Below are 17353 nucleotides of genomic sequence, written 5' to 3' on the forward strand. Positions count from 1 at the left end.
TGAGACAGAGCAGAGCACAAAGGGAATTCAGAGAATTACTAATAATAACTGTATGCCGGTTTCTTCAGCTCTCTGCTGTGATCTAGTTGTTTCACACTACTTCAGTCAGGACGGATTTTAATGTACCACATCCAGAAAAGTCTTTGACACCTAAAACTCACCTCCTGAACTGCCTACATGGTAGGATTCTGTCCCTAAAAAGAGTTCTAAAGCCTGTGTTAGAAGTCCACACTTCTTAAATGGAGCACACAGACACCTGGAAAGGATGGCTATTTAGAACCAGCTTATAAGAAATACTCAAATCCACACCTCACATGTCACATGGTTATGTTGTGACATCCAGCTGCTTTCGGAGAGGCAAGCAGTGGCTGCGTGCTGAGAGCAGGAGGCCGGACTGGATGAAACTCAGAGGTCACTTCCAACCTAAACGACCCCATAATTCTGTGATGGAACCAGCAGGTTGCCACTCTCCAGATAACTGGAAATAATGATTTTCCTGCTAAGTTGGCTCTCATGCTGAGATGACCTCATGACGTAAAGCTGTTTCAGATTTGTGATAGATTTAAATTTGGACACACTTCTACAGCAGTAAGTAAAAAGTTACTGAGTTCTAGAGGTCAGATTAAGCTTTAGATAATAACGAAGAATAATGAACTGGCATCATTTAGATTCTCTGGGAGGAAGGATTCTTAATTCAAGGCTAAGTGTAGATTAGGGTTAGCACAGCAACATGTTACAATCATAGAATACTTAGGTAAAGCATTTTTTTTCTTAATTTTAGAAGAGATGGTAAGTTTTGAAGCATGACTCCTAGCATTTCCTTGCCATACTGAATTTCTGTGGTGAGAGAGGCTTAGTGAGAGAGCAATGCTAACCCAAGGCAAGGTCTTGTAGAAGGTAAATTTGAGGTTACTGACATCACTGTGACCTTCAAGTATTTTAACAGGAAGCTTATAAACGGGTGGAAGACCAATTTTTTTCACAGTCTGATAGTGATAGGACAAAGGGGAATGGTTTTAAGCTAGGAGAGGAGAAAGTTAGTATAGATATTAGGGAGAAATCTTCTCAGAGGGTGAGGCACTGGTATAGCTGCCCAGGGAAGCTGTGGGCGCCCCACTGTGGAGCTGTAGAGGCTGGGTTGGATGGGGTCCTGGGCAGCCTGAGCTGGGGGGTGGCAATGAACGCGTGGCAGGGATTGGGACTAAGTGGGCTTTAAGGCCCCTTCCGACCCAATCCATTCTGTGATGCTATAACTCAATGACTAGTACATCTTCTGAAATTGTGTGCAAAGAATTTACTTGTGTTAGGAACTCAAATTGTTCGCTATAAAGATTAATACTGAAGCACAAATAATATTATTCAAAAGGGCTTTTAAATATAAAAAAAATGCTTTAGAGATACAAACTTTTAAAATGTCTTGACCTTTTGAAGAGTTGTTTGTTTCTTAGGAAATACATAAATGAGAGTAAAAGAACAGTTTGTAATTAGTCTTCTTCTAAATGTACTATATAATTACGCATCTATGCTAAAACTATATTACAATGAAAATCTACAGGAAAAATGTAAAGGGCTAAGCACCTGAAGTTCATATACAAAGTAAAATATTAATTTGTACTGACATATCTGTTAAATTTATGAAGGTTAATTAATTTATTGTTCACTTCTGTTCTGCTGAGTTCCTATAAGGTTGAATTTGACCTACAATGTTTAATTTACTGCAGTGGTTTATACATCCAATACATTTAAGAATGAATCTTTTTCTAATTTTCCTCTTAATCACACAAAGTAACATTCATTTACATTTTTAGAGCTTTAGAATTCACAAACTTCATTCTCAATTTTTGTAGTTAATTTGTGATGCATATATCTAATACATAAATATGAAGCAAGTGACTACTATTCAAATAAATTATATATAGTTTTATTTTGTGGAGTTTTGAGCTTAGCTCTGAGCAAAATTAATAATGCAATCCATGTGAATATTTTAAATTTGGCCAGTTATTTTTGCTTTGCATTTTTTCACAAAGAAGAGAAGTGTTCATGATGTTACTGCCTCAGCTTTAACAAATGCTGGTTATCCTGGCAGCTGGATAATATCTTTTTGCAGAATAGCTTCACACAGCTGTACTATGGTTATCTAAATGGTGTGTCTCTCTACTCTGCCCTTGTGAGGCCCCATCTAAAGTACTGTGTCCAGGTCTGGGGCCCCCAGTACAAGCAAGCAAGACAGGGAGCTGTTGGAGAGGGTCCAGAGAAGGGCCACAAAGATGATCAGAGGGCTGGAGCAGCTCCCCTATGAAGACAGGCTGAGGGAGCTGGGCTTGTTCAGCCTGGAGAAGAGAAGGCTGTGAGGAGACTTCACTGCAGCCTTCTAGTATCTAAAGGGAACCTACAAACAGGAGGGAGTCAACTCTTTACAAGGATAGATAATGGCAGGATAAGGGGAAATGGTTTTGAGGGAGGGAAGATTTAGGTTGCATGTCACGGGGAAGTTCCTTATCAAGAGTGTGGTAAGGTGCTGGAACAGGCTGCCCAGAGGTTGTGGATGCCACATCCCTGGAGGAGTTTAAGGCCAGGTTGGATGGGGCCCTGGGCAGCCTGGTCTAGTATTAGATATGGAGGTTGGCGGCCCTGCCTGTGGCGGGGGGGTTGGAGCTTCATGATCCTTGAGGTCCCTTCCAACCCAGGCCATTCTGTGATTCTATGAATCCTTGCTACTATGAATCTGGAATGTGTACTGCTGGTATCTGGTCATTGCCCCATACTAATAAGTTATTTGCAGATGAATGTTTATTCCACAGTTAGATAAATAATGTGTATGACGTCACTTCAGGAAGAAGCATATTTTTACCAGAAGGCAGTCTTTACGAAAAGAAGAGAAACAAAAGGTTCTAATTTATTGCAGATACAGAATTAGGAGTGACAGTCAACAGCACAATTCAGACTATGGTACTGTTTAATATTTCATATTCTGTTAAGTAATAGAATCTAATTTACCTCCCTTTTGAAAAGCATTGTGCAGATTTAAGTGATATTTTGAAATAGAAAACAAGCAATGTATCAGGGCTCATTTGAATAATTTGTGAATAAGTACTTTGAGATGATAGAAAGCAACATGAGGAAACAGAAATATCAAATTAGTACTCTCCATATAGGCAATGAAAAAATAGAAGAAATTATTCAAACTCAGAAAATTTTAAATATGGGCTTATATTTTACTTTAGTCAGGAAGATTGCTACTGCCCAACATCACAGTCATGAATTTTAAGCATATGGTTAAATGCATTCCTACATTAATTCCATAGTTGTTCTGGAAGATAGTCAAACTCATTACACTATTTGAGCTACAAATTTTCAGCCTCATTAAAATCCTAATTGCTTGAACATTGCCATGAAACGAGGAACTCTGATGGACAGTGTTTTCAACAGTCAGTCCAGATGCAGACAACTGTTTGTTTTAGGTATTTTAATGTCATGGAAAATAATATAATTCATGGAAGATGGAATAAATGGCAATGGAGAATAAGTAATGTTGTAAAAAATGTCATTTTGCCCATCTTTGATGTTTTTTGGTTTCCATGAAAGAAAGAGAAATAACTCTTTGAAGTTCTCACTTATTTCCTCTCCAGATATTTCAGTGAGTTGCTGAAAGAAATTACTACAAGTCACACTGTCTTTTTGACCATTCATTAATACTGCAAAATCTTTCCTAACGCAGTTTCTTCCCTCCCCAGGCTCCAGATGATAGCATCCCACAGCGTGGGAGAGGTGTGAGCTTTCTGGTTCCATGTCTAACAGTGGACTGTCAAATACGACAAAGAACCTCATGAAGCTGTGAAGTTTTCCTCTAAGAAAGTAGTAGGTAATGTTCTATTTATGCAAAAATTGCATATGTTGTTTTTTTTCCCCCCACAGACAAAAAAAAAAGTTTTATCTTGGGAAGAAAAAAAAGTCAAGAAGGGAATGAGGTAATAAATATAAAATAGCAATAAGGCTTTCAAGATAAATTTGTGACAGATCCCAACTACATGATAAATAGGAGGGACTTGGCAACGTGCTTAAATTCCATTTACCTTTGAAAAAATACACACAAAAAGAATCACTGTTTGCTTTCCCCCCCCCCCCCCAAATGATGAAGCAATAAATACTGCACGAGCCAGTAGGGTGGCAGGCATTTTTAAAATTTCACTGCATCGGTTTACAAGAAGAAATCCATGAGTGAAAGTGTTAAAAAGCAATTGTCATAAAAGTTTGGTTTTGCTTCTTGCTCTGTGTGTAGAATATACACTGCAATCCTGACTGAGATCCTTGTCAGAAGCAGAAATGATGTGTGAACTGATATATAACCCAGATTATACGTTTGTGTGTGAGTGTTGATAAGCAGTGGATACAACTTACCTGGATTAGGTTATCACCCTCACTGTGCATACATTTGTATGAATATTTGCAGGAAGGTAATAGACCAGCAGCCAGCACTCTCTGATGAAATCTATAGCGGAGACTATACTCAGAGACACAATTTGTGCCAGTTTTGGCAGAGATACTGTTTTCCTCAGTATGAGCTGAAGTCTTATCAACAGTATTAGGAAATACCTGAAGTTCTGTGCATGGTTAATAAAAGGCACGACCTGATGTTCTAATGTAGTGGTTTGGGTATTGCTGCTTCTGGACTCATAATTACTACAGTGATTGTTTGAAATTATTATTATTTATTTTTTCTAAAAATGATTGCATTTGTATTTAGTTCCAGTGAATAAAATAAGTGGAGAACATACTGGTTAGCTGTAGAGGCTAAATGTGCTAATTTCTTCTGAATAAGTTAATTCTCAGAGCAAGTGTTATATACAAAGGCTTTGCCTCCAAAGTTGTGTTTCCTAATGGTGGCAGTGATTTTATGAATACCCTGAGAGCAATCTGAGGGAAAAACGTGAGTAGAGATTAGGCAGAGAAAGAAATTATAAAGTGTATTATTACTAAAAGATCTGTAGTGCTCACATGCGTTCTGCAAATCCAGCTGATATTTCTTTGAAATATGAAAGGTCTGCAAGTGAGTGGGCATGGCAGAGAAGGATGGAAGAAAAGAATTCCAGTCCTTCAAGGGTTGTCTGAGAATAAGGGAAGTGACCATAGAGAAAGAAGCGGGTTTCCTCTTCTGGAGTCAAGATACTTCTAGTGCTCAGTTGATCTTGTGATAAATACACCGAGGTTTCATTTTGGCACTGCCTGATTTTACTGAAAGGAAAGCCTTTGACTGTTATTTAGACCTCAGAAGACAAACTGCATGCAGACAATCCTTTTGTCACTGTTCTTGCTGCCACACTGAATAATGCTTGCTTTAGGAGCACCTCAAAGTTTCTGCTGCCATAAGATAGTGATGAGTTGTCTTTCTAGAAAAATGGCTTTAAACACATCCTTACATGTTTCTGGCAACTTGTCCACAAACAAAATTAGTTCAGCCCGTGGTTAATTTTAGAGTGTATCAATATATTTTTTAATTAAAAAGGACTTAATCAGTATGACTTCTTATCCTTCCATGTTGCAATCTCAACAGTATCCTCATTGGCTCATTGGCTACTAAAATCTAGTAATAAAAATACTCCAAAGCACATTATTATAACTTGAGATGCATAGTGCACACTTCATTCTGAAATGAGATCCAGAAAATGCTTTCTAGACCTGAAATTCACATACAGAGAGATGACTACACAGTACCAAGTGAAAGACGTGAAATGAATTACGCAACTACTCCTGGATGATTGTGAGAGTGCTTCAGAGGCCTTTGCCCTTTTGAAGAGCTTTTTAACAGACTGAAAACTGTGACAGGAGCTGATATTACTGTTATTTAACCTAGTATGACTGTGCTAATTCTATGGAAGAATGCTTTCCTCAGGATGTGGAAGGAAGGAGCTTTAGATTGGATATCAGGATGAGTTTATTCACAGACAAGATGGTCAAGCACTGGAATGAGCTGCCCAAGCTGATGGTAGACTTCCCATCCCTGCAGGTATTTAAGAGATGTGGATGAGGTGCTTAGGGACATGGTTTACTGGTGGACCTGTAGTGTTACATGTATGGTTGGACTTGATGATCTTGAAGGTTCTTTCCAAACTAAATGGTTCTATGGTTCTGTGATTCTATGATTTAGTTTTGCTGCTGCTGATGACCTGTCTCTTCTGGCCTTCATCAAAGTAGAAACAAGCTTGAAATAATCCCAGGAATCCATGATGAGTTGCTCTTTTCACCTGCAGACAGTAGGGATGTATTTCAAAGGCTTTTATAAGTAGGCCTAGATACTTTTTTTACTAATGAATGTGTTCTCTTTGACATCTGTGAGAGTGCAGACACGGGCCCTTAAAGAACTAGTATTTAAAGTGAAATTATTGAAGAAGTGGAGATTTCTTCCTTTCACCTACCCCCTAAGTCAGACACCTCCTTTGGATTTTAGTGATACATAAACAGAGCTTCATCAGTATTTGTGTATTTTAAAAGCAGACTACAAAATTATGCAATTACAGAAGATAATTCATGCTAGAAGAATGATCAGCACGTTGCACTACGGATGGTTTTTAAAGCCTGTAATCTGGATTCAGCCATGGTGTTTTCTGATAGTTCCATGCTAAATGTCTTGTCTTTGCTCAGTGGACTAAAATAACCAATGTCAGCAAAGAAAGAGAAAGCTAAGCATAGGAATCAAACCCAGGAAAGAAAGACGTAACAGTCCTCAAACTGCATTTTTTATTAGGACACTGGCATTGTTTCAGTGCTATGTTCAGCTGTCAGAAAGGACTAAGCTACGCATAAATAAGTTCACTCCCTTATTTCACTTCTTGAATGAAAGCGTTTGATGGCAGCAAGGATAAAAACATGGTGTTTATAGGATGTTCATCAAAGGAATAACTCAACAAGTACTTGAAAAAGAACCAGGAATACATATTTTCATCACAAACTTACTATTTCGGTTGTTGTGCAAGTAATATGTTAGAATGGCAGTTGTTTTGCTCCAGTAATGTTGAAGCTCATTTCTAAGCTCTTCCTCATATTCTTCCACATCTGCAGAAGGAAAAATGCCATTCTGAGTTCCTTAACTTTCAGCAGAATAGCTTATACAGATTTTGTGTGTGTTTTTGTTTTTAGGGCCGTGAATATTAAATGATAAAACTTTTCTTGAGATGCCAAATTATGAATCTCCAAGGCAGAATGATGAGGAAGTAGAGGGGAGTAATCAGCATTTGCATCTTGTGGCATGTGGGTTCAGTTACAGTGCTGAAACCTGGAAACAGCAATGCTCTAAAGCAATAATTCAGTGTTACACATCAGAGTTATTTTGGAATCTGTAGCTTGCTCATCATGTAATTACTTCAAGTAAGTCCCTCATTCCTAAAATTAGGCTGCATGTATTGAAACAAGATATGTAGCTGTCTGATAATAAGCAATGGCTGACAATAGTGAATTGACAATTACAAAAGAGGAAAATGTCCTGCTTTCCACTCCAAAATGTTCAGAATCAATAACCTTATTAAAATGTCAGCATAGTATATACAACAAACAGCCCTGATGTTTCTTTTGCACTGTAATCTGGTTGCTATTTTGTATGCAAATTCCAGATAGAATCCTAATCTGTAGACGCAGTCACCAGACCTCACTGGCATTTAAGAATGGCATTTAAGAACGAGCAAAAACATGGTGCCTCTCTGGAATTAAAATAACGTATATTTAGCCGTATTGGTGCATATCTTTCAACTGTCTCTTGCTTAGCTTTTAGTTTCGAACTTTCCCATAGAAATCACTTTCAGTGCTTGAGAACTATGTTCTTCCTTGAAGCAGAAACATTAGAAAGAAAATATCTCTGCCTTGGTGAATGCGATGAGAGAACATGGACACGTCCCCAGCAATACTCATACTTAACTGCCCCATTATTTTCATAGAATGCTCTATTTATGGAATCAACCATTTCCATTTCTGTAAGCAAATTAGGGCATTAAAATCAGATAACATAAAAATATAACATCATCAAAGAAAGCCTTCATTCTAACCACATATCCTGTCTTCAGCAGTGATCTACAGGGGCTTAGTAGGGAAGAATGTGAGTTCATATTACACTTACATGATATACATTTCAGTTATCTGTGCCAACAGTTATATAATATATAGCAATATATTATATTATATCCATTCATGTTTTTAAAGTTATTCATTCCTTGCCCTGTGAGCTCCTCTGCTTAAGCTGAGATTTGTAGTCAGTTATGAAAGAGTGACTAACAGTATTATAAAGCTGAAAAGGAGTTTAAAGGTTTTTTAGGAACTGTTCTTTAGCTCTTAGCCACCTAGCACCCTCTTCCTATTTGACATTCATCTCTCAGAGTATCAGTAATTCTTCACCCATCCCTTCTCACCACTGTACTGAAAAAGATGAGTCAACTAAATTTGCTTTGTTTATTGGCAGTTTTGGCTTTCGGCTTGTTGGCACAGCTGACTGCAGACACACCTAGCATACTTGTGAAATTGTGTGGCTTCTTTTCTGCACTGAATACCTCAAGCAGGCTGATTTAAAATGAAATACCACGGTGATATCCGATGAGCAATGCTTTGCATTCAACAAATGGACATGAGAAGGAAGAGGAAGAAATGAAATTGAGCTCACACATTCCTGAAAGCAAAAAGGCAGAAGACTGAGCAGGGTGTGAAGTTGAAAGTTTTTGAATAGAGATGTCTGTGGTATCTTCCTTGGGTTCTGCCACCAGATGTGCCCTGTGAACAGGACCATGTTACTGCTTTTGGTGCTCACTGTTCTGTCTGTTGGCTGGGAGCTGAGAAGGCATCTAAGGTCAAGTTTTCCTCTAATTGTTTTCTGATGTACTCACAGCTCTGTTGGCCTTCTCTGGACACACTCCAGAGCCTCAATGTCTTCCTTTTAGTGAGGAGCCCACAGCTGAGCGCAGCACTCGAGGTGTGGCCTCACCAGAGCTGAGTACAGGGGGAAAGCAATGTTTGTAGCTTTGGAGTAACCCACTGTCTTTTACAAATAAACACACAAAATGCCCTTGTTTCTATACATAGAGCCATGAACAGCCAAGATAGATAACATTTGTACAGGGTTTGGGCTGATATCCTGTGATCTTTGACTTGCCCTACACATCGTGTAGTGCTGAGGTTCTAGTTATGCAGTCACGTTGTGTAAATATGATGTATCATCTAATTACAAGTTCTGTTGTGTAAATACAGGTGACTGCAACACAGAGGTTCCCTTGCCTGTGCCTTACTCTCCTATCTGAGGTGGGGATGGTACCACTTTCTTCCCACAGAAGTGTCATGAGATATGAGTGTTTGGAGCCACTTATGTACCATGGAACTGAAAGCAACACAAACATAAAATGTTGCGAGACAGAAGGTAATCGAACTTTTACAATTACCTGAATTATTTTAAACAGATTCAGTATGGATGAATAAATGGTTTCTAACGAGAGACAGAGGCACGAGAAGAGGACATTCACGTTTTAGTGTACATAATAGCCAAGGCAGAAACACATCTCCTCACTCCAGAGCCTTTTAACACCGGTTTTTCGGCAGAAACCCGGCACTTTTCCTCCCGCCTGAGGGCGGCGCGGGGCGCTGAGGGGCAGCGCCGGGCGGGGAGGCGCCCCCTGGCGGCGCGGAGCGCTCTGAGGAAGCGGGCGCTCCTCGTAGGAGAGAGCTTCGCCTTTCCTTTTAAGTTGGTTTGTCTGCGTGAGCCACGAGTTCGGGCTGGCAGCGGGCTGAGGCGAGCGGAGGAGCCGGCTGGGCAGGGAGAGGTCTCCTGTGCGGACCTGTTGTGGCGCTGGCGGCGCGGTGAACCTCTCTCCCTGGCGGACCGAGAGGGTGGGCGGCCAGCGGCTGCGGGACGGGACGGGCGAGTCGGCGTAGCGGAGGGAGCGGCAGACGGGTGGCAAGCAACCGACTCCGCGCCCTTCAGGCGGCTCCCGCTCGCGGTGACGTCAGCGCCCCGCTCCTCAGTCGGCGGTGCGGGGCGGTGCGGAGAGGAGCGCCCGGGACTCCGCGCGCGGTAATCGGCCGTCGCGCCGCAGAAGGGCCGCCCGGCGCCGCCTCCTCTCTTCCGTCCCTCCCTTCTTCAGTGCCGGCCGCCCTCCGCGCTGCCTCATGTTCGGGCTGGAGAAGCCACCGGGGCAGCAAAAGCTGGGCAGGAGCGGTGGGTTCCCGAACATGGCGTCCGTGGGGGATTTTAACGTGCTCAGCTCCAGCATCCCGGCCACCAAGGTGGAGCTCTCCGTGTCCTGCAGGTGAGGCGGCGGCGCGGAGCGGGCGGAGGGCGCGCGGCGGTCCCGGCGCGGTCAGCGGTTTCCCTCCCGAGGAGGCGCGCTGCGGGTCCGCGCTTCGGGCAGCCCCGGGGCCGCTGGAGCTGTGCTGCCCGCCCGGGCGCGGAACGGCGGCTGTGGGCAGCGCCCGACGGTGGAGGCGAGCCGGGGAGCGCTGCGGTGCGTTTTCAGCGGGCGTTTAACTTCTGGAGCTGTCCCAAGTGCCGCGGGAAGGGATGGAAAAAAACTCCCATCCGGAGTAATCCTTTAATGTATTTTTAAGGCTCTCTTGCAAAACTCTGAGGAGACCTGGCGCGGAGCCTCGTCACGTTTTGCCCGACCGCTGCTGCTAAAAATGCCGACCCGTAACACGGGACGCAGTGTGTGCAGTTCGGCTCCTCGGCGTGTGTTTGGCCCCGGTTTGTTTGCCGGGATTTCAGGAATAATGCTTTCTCTCTCTGTGAAACACGGAGGCATTTCCATTAGCGGTCTGGAATTATTATTTTTGTGATTTTTTTTTTTTTTTTACGTTTGTTTTCACTCTCGTTTTGCATTCTCTCTGTATATGCCCCAGAGCTGTGGTCCCTCCCGCCAGCAGAACTGGCAGCTTCTGGCAGATAACTTGAACTGTCGATGTTATTTCCTGATGGGAAATGAGACAAAGTTTGTGCCACGCTGCTCCATTTTCTGCTGTGGTTGCCTGGGAGTTACTGCTGTCAGCGCTGCTTCTGTGAGGGCAGACGTTCAGAGCTCGGAACTTCAGTCAGACCACTCCCTCCCTTCCCTTTGTATGTTTACTAAGGGATTTTTGTTTGTTTTTAGTAAATATACTTAAACTGTTCCCTTAATAAGTATGTTTTGGGGTTTTATCATTAAAAAAAAAAAAAGCTGAGACTGTGACAAATGTAGTAAGGTTAAATTTGTAGTACTGGAGCTGTCAGTAGCTGAGATGTGATGGTGCTGATGTTCAGCCCATCTCCACAGAGTTTACCTGCAGCAAGCACAGAACCCATGTTTGTACAGAAGAAAAAGGATGCTTTTAGGTGTGAAAGCAAACAGGACCCCTAGCATTATTTGAGGTTTTTCAGGTAACCTATCAAAATTACAGATGTCGGAATTCTTAGTTCTGCTTTTGACCCAGTTCATGTATAAAGAGAGGGTTTTTTGATTCCAAGGGCTGTTTGTATCAGCCTGCAGTGTCTTCTTCAAGCCTAAGTTTTATAGTTATTTGAAAATGTATCCAATAGTTAATGACTGCAGGTGTATGACATAGATGATCATATCTGACATTAGTTATACTTATAACTAACCTTAGGACATCGTTTATATGTTATTTCTTTATATGTATCTTCAACATATTTCCAAAAGCCACATCTGTTCTGCTTAAACAAGGAGGAAAAAAAAAACCACATTTAAAAATGTTTTCTCATCCTAATAACTCCTGATGTCGAGTGTAGGATAGGAATTTCCAAGGTGATTCCCCTCTTGATGTGCTGCAGTGACAACTTTTGATTGCAAAATCGTGCTTCAGACCTGAGCGTGAAATCATTGGGGCAGAGATTAACCATTAACACATGGTTGTGATTCATCTGTAAAAACATTCCTAGGCTAACGCTCTGGAAAAGTAAGGTTAAACAGAATTGTGAAATGCAGTGAGAGTCAAGCGTGCAAAGTTCAGCAAATGCTGAAATTCTTTCAGAATTAGCAGCTGTTTATTTTCAGACACGTGCAGAGAAATGCTTTAAAACCAATTTGAGTCATGTCATTAATTTTCCCTTGGTATCTACAGAGTTGTAGAACCAATTTGCTTGCTAGTTTACATCAGTAGTTATCAGCTGATCATTAGTCTTCTGTATATGTATGTATATGTATGTATATATATATATAGTTTTAAATATTTGTTTTGATTATAGTAAATGTGGGAACTTCTTCCCGTTTGTAGATGTGCTGTAGTTTGGTGGGCAGGAGAAGAAGTGCCAAGTGTCAGGTTCCATGTCTGACTGCACCGCAAAGAAATTTCTGATTCAAGTCAATACTTTCACTTCTGTGGTGTTTTTTGTTGCTTGTTTTTGTTTACTGTATTATTTTTTTTTTCAGCAAGGATGCAGCTTCTACTCGCATTTTGTTGTGGTTCATCTGTTGGCATTTCCTAAGTCATTGTGCCTGGCATGCCCATGCTGTCCATGTGATCAGACTAGCCAGGTGTCAGTACTGTGCAGGTGGGATTGCACTACAGGCCAGCCCGGTTTGGTGCAGGGGCCTTTGGGAGACGTGCATCTCATACAATGGGTAATACTTTGTCTATGAAAAATGCATTCAACAGATGACTTGGATGTTAGTTGATACTTTTTTGGGGGCTTCTTTATGACTAAAAACCTAATACTCATTGCTTATTGAATGCCAGCCAACTACTGGCTGTAGTTTTACAAGTGCTAGAAAAGCAAGAAATTAATTTTTCTAATTACTATTTTACTATTACTATTCTAATTACTATTCAGTGTCTATCAAAGAAAAAGTTCAGTCTTTTTCCAGCCCTTCTAAGATGTAGATGTGTGAAGGGTATGCACTGGGTGACAGAGAAGCGCATGAGAACACGGTCACCTTGGGAGGTGGTAAGGGAAAACCCCAGAGTTGTCCTGAAGGTATGAGGGAGAGCTCCTCTGAGAAGGCAGTGAGGCCAATAGCTAAGCTGAAGTGTGTCTATGCCAATGCACACAGCATGGGAATTAAACAGGAGGAGCTAGAAACCATGGTGCAATTGGGAAAGTATGACCTAATTGCTATCATGGAAACATGGTGGGATGAATTGCACAGTTGGAATACCCTGACTGAGTACTACAGCCTTTTCAGAAGGGATAGACAGGGTAGGAGGGGTAGCAGAGTTGCCCTCTATGTTAGGAAGTGGATGGATTGTGAAGAGCTGTGTCTGAGGAACAGCCATGATCAGGTCAAGAGCTTGTGGGTAATAATCAAGGATTGGTCCAGTAAAGGGCATCTAGTGGCTGGGGTCTGCTACAGGCTGCCTAATTGGGGGGAGCCTGTTGACGAAGCCTTCTTGCTTCAGCTGCAGGAGGTGTCGCACTTGCAGGCTCTTGTCCTGATGGGGGATTTCAGCCGCCCGGATATCTGCTGGGATAGAGCTATGCCAGGTGGCAGACAATCCAAGAGATTCCTGGAGACTGTTGAGGACAACTTCCTGGTCCAGGTAATAGATGGACCAACCTGAGGTGAAGCCTTACTGGGCCTGGTGCTCACTAATGCAGAGGAAAGTGTTAGAGACGTTAAGATTGGAGGCAGCCTGGGCTGTAGTGACCATGCCTTGGTGGAATTTGTGATCTTGAAGAATGCGGGCCTGGCAAAAAGCAGAGTTAGGACCCTGTGCTTTAGGAGAGCAAACTTCCAGCTGCTCAAGGAACTGCTGAGTGGGATCCCCTGGGAAACTGTCCTTAAGGGCATGGCACAGAACAGAGCTGGCAGCTCTTTAAGGGCCCCCTTCTGAGAGCACCAACGGCTCTCCATCCCCCAGCAGAAGAAGCTGAGCAGGGGAGGCAGGTGACTGTCGTGGCTGTGCAAGGCCCTGCAGCTTAAACTGAGAGAAAAGAGGGAAATGTATAGAACGTGGAATCAGGGTTGTGTGTCCTGGGAGGAATACAAGGCTGTTGTCCATGTGTGTGGAGACAGGGTTAGGAAAGCCAAGACGCAGATGGAGCTGAACTTCATGAGGGATGTGAAAGATAACAAGAAGGGGTTCTACAGGTACGTAGGCAGGAAGAGACAGGCCAAGAAGAGTGTTCCCCCACTGATGAAAGGCAGTGGGGAGCTGGCTTCCTCAGACATAGGAAAAGTTGAGGTACTCAGTGAGTACTTTGCCTCAGTCTTCACGGGTCAGTCTTCCTGTGTCTGCCAGGACCCTGAGCCTCTAGGTGAGGGTGCGGGGAGTTGTTTCTGTCCTACTGTAACAGTGGAACAAGTCCGAGTCCTCCTCGTGAAATTGAATGTGTATAAGTCCATGGGGCCAGATGATATCCATCCCAGGGCTCTGAGAGGGATGGCTGATATGGTTGCCAAGCTGCTCTCCATCATGTTTGAAAAATCGTGGCTGTCTGGTGAAGTCCCCTGAAAAAAGGGAAACACTGCTCCCATTTTTAAGACAAGGAGAAAGGAAGATGCAGGAAACTACAGGCTGGTGAGCCTCACCTCTGTGCCTGGGAAGATCATGAAGCAGATCCTCCTAGAAGCTATGTTAAGGCACATACGAGATAAAGAGGTGATTCGAGACAGCCAGCACAGCTTCACCAAGGGCAGATCGTGCCTGACCAATCTGGTGGCCTTCTATGATGGGAGTGGTGGCTTCAGTGGATGGGAGAAGGGCTGTAGATGTCATCTACCTGGACTTCTGCAAAGCCTTTGACATGGTCCCTCACCACATCCTTCTCTCTAAATTGGAGAAGTGTGGATTTGATGGGCTGTTCAGTGGGTTAGGAATTGGCTGGCTGAGCACAGCCAAAGGGTTGTGATTAATGGTCTGTGTCAGGGTGGAGGCCGGTCACAAGCGTGTCCCTCAGGGGTTGGTCTTGGGACCGGTGCTCTTCAACATCTTCATCAATGACACAGACGATGGCATTGAGTGCTCCCTCAGCAAGTTTGCAGACGACACCAAGCTGAGTGGTGCAGTGAATACACTGGAAGGAAGGGAAGCCATCCAGAGGGACCTGGACAGGTTGGAGAAGTGGGCCCATGATAACCTAATAATGAAGTTCAGTAAGGCCAAGTGCAGGGTGCTGCACTTGGGTCGGGGCAATCCCAGGTATTTATACAAACTGGGGGAAGATCTCCTTGAGAGCAACCCTGTGGAGAACTTGGGGGTCCTGGTGGACAAGAAGCTGGACATGAGCCAGCAGTGTGCGCTTGCAGCCCGGAAGGCCAACTGTGTTCTGGACTGCATTAAAAAAGGGGTGGCCAGCAGGGAAAGGGAGGTGATTGTCTCCCTCTGCTCGGCTCTTGTGAGGCCCCATCTGGAGTACTGCGTCCAGGCCTGGGGCCCCCAGTACGGGAAGGACGTGGAGCTCTTACAGCGGGTCCAGAGGAGGACCACTAAGATGATCAGAGGGCTGGAGCACCTCTCCTATGAGGAAAGGGTGAGGGAACTGGGCTTGTTTAGCTTGGAGAAGAGAAGGCTCCGGGAACACCTCATTGTGGTCTTCCAGTACTTGAAAGGAGCATACAAACAGGAAAGGGAATGGCTGTTTACAAGGCTAGGTAGTGATAGCACAAGGGGGAATTGTCTTAAACTGGGACAGGGGAGGTTTAGGTTAGATATTAAGAGGAAGTTATTCACCCAGCGGGTGGTGATGCACTGGAACAGGTTGCCCAAGGAAGTTGTGGATGCCCCATCTCTTGAGGCATTCAAGGCCAGGCTGGATGTGGCTCTGGGCAGCCTTATCTGGTGGTTGGCGCCCCTGCCCATAGCAGGGGGGTTGAAACTCAATGATCATTGTGGTCCTTTTCAACCCAGGCCATTCTATGGTTTTATGAGTCTATGATTTATAAGCCTCTAAGATTATTTTATCAGGGATCTGTCTTCGTTGGCTCAAGGGCCAGATTTAATGTAGGAGAACAACTTAAATGTGACACCTGGAAGGATCCTCTGGTGTTGGTAGAAGTCCAGGGTTGTCTGCTCAGTTGTTCTTGCAGTCATCTCCCTCTGTACTCAGTAGCTCCCTCCATCATGTGTCCATGGTCTGATGAAGACCTGTTGTGCTTTTTTTTTTTTTTTTTTTAATTGCAGGCTGGCATTGCTTTGGATGGTTGTCATATGGTAGAAGATGGGATCAAGACCTTGACTCTGCAGTCGATGTGTAAAAGAGAAACGGGTTCTTTTATCTTTTACTCTGCTATTGTTTCCCAGACGGAAAGTTTCTCCAAAGATGCATTTGCACAGCACACTGGTTATAGGCCTGTGCCTAGACTTGAATCTACACTTAATAGCTGCAGGTAGAAACTTGTGGTCTCATGTGAGCTTGAGGTCAGCTTCAGGCTGTGTTAAGGGGAAGAAAGTAACAGGAACATTTGTGATTGCTCATCTTGTGTCTGGGCCTGCCCTCACGTGTCTGCCAGAATGTGACCCTGTCTGGTCATATTCTTCATTGACTACAATCAAGTTAAACACTGGAGAAGTCACAGTCTGTTCTTATCTTCTCTATTATCAGTGAAGTTACGTACACATCTCAAGCTTTTCAGTTTTTGTTGTGATCAATACAATGGTAATCTCTGCTCCTACTGGTTACTGGGTGCACTGATCTGGAGCCTCCTGATTACACCACAACCTTTATGAAACCTTATCTTGCAAGGAAGTAAAGAGTTTCATTGTGCCTCGTGTTAGTGTTTATTTATCTACTGAGGAGATGTCAAACAGAATTATCTTCCTAAGAGTAATTTCTGCATATCCGTAGGAAAGTGAAGAAGTAGTTTGGTCACTTTATGACTTCCAGTCATAAAGCCAAGTCTAAAGCCAAAATGTAGCATCATACCAGGCACTGTGGAGCAAATGAACTCTGTCCCAGCTGAAACCAGGACATGTGTCAATGATGCTATAGTCATCTGAGAGATGGTAAAATTCTTGTGAAACATTGACACAGCTTTGCTAGGCTTTATGCAGGGTGAGGTGAACTGTCCTCATCATTCCGTGTTTATGCTGGATGGGTTCTGCACTTTCTGTATTCGCATGCCAGGCATAATGTGCAGGAAGGCAGTGTGGATTCCTTATGATTGGTTCAGAAGTACAATTGGTTGTCTATGCCTGGTTTGGATCAGTCCTATGCAGTTTCACAATTTGTACAGAAGTTTAATATTAATGAATGAGATGAATGGAATTAAACAAATCCTATCCTCATTTATGAGTATAATCTAATTTCAGGTTTCTTGCATGGAGGAACAAAATGTACTGCCTCAGGATTTTTGCTTTTCCATTTGTTTGACAGTCTGAAAGTCTTAAGCAGTTCCTTTCTAGTGGTTGTGGTATCCAAAGCATGTTTAATTTTATCTTTGATGGTCATAAGGACTGA

At 43.1% G+C, this 17353-nt stretch overlaps 1 protein-coding gene across 3 annotated transcripts in view; it reads left to right on the forward strand.

Annotated features, from left to right (window-relative positions):
• Positions 1–10110: 10110 nt before the first annotated feature.
• CPNE8 (copine 8) overlaps positions 10111–17353 on the forward strand; it is a 96024-nt gene continuing 88781 nt past the window's right edge. For 2 of the 3 annotated variants that reach the window (XR_005852836.2, NM_001199460.2), the window contains exon 1: positions 10111–10274. Coding sequence is in view for 1 of the 3 variants with exons in the window: in NM_001199460.2 (NP_001186389.1) it covers positions 10135–10274 (140 nt within the window). In the remaining 2 variants the exon portion in view is untranslated. The remainder of the gene's footprint in view (positions 10275–17353) is intronic. The other variant, XM_046929681.1, reaches the window with a different exon arrangement.

Source organism: Gallus gallus, chromosome 1 (genome assembly GCF_016699485.2).
Source record: "Gallus gallus isolate bGalGal1 chromosome 1, bGalGal1.mat.broiler.GRCg7b, whole genome shotgun sequence".
In the NCBI taxonomy this organism is placed as follows: domain Eukaryota; kingdom Metazoa; phylum Chordata; class Aves; order Galliformes; family Phasianidae; genus Gallus; species Gallus gallus.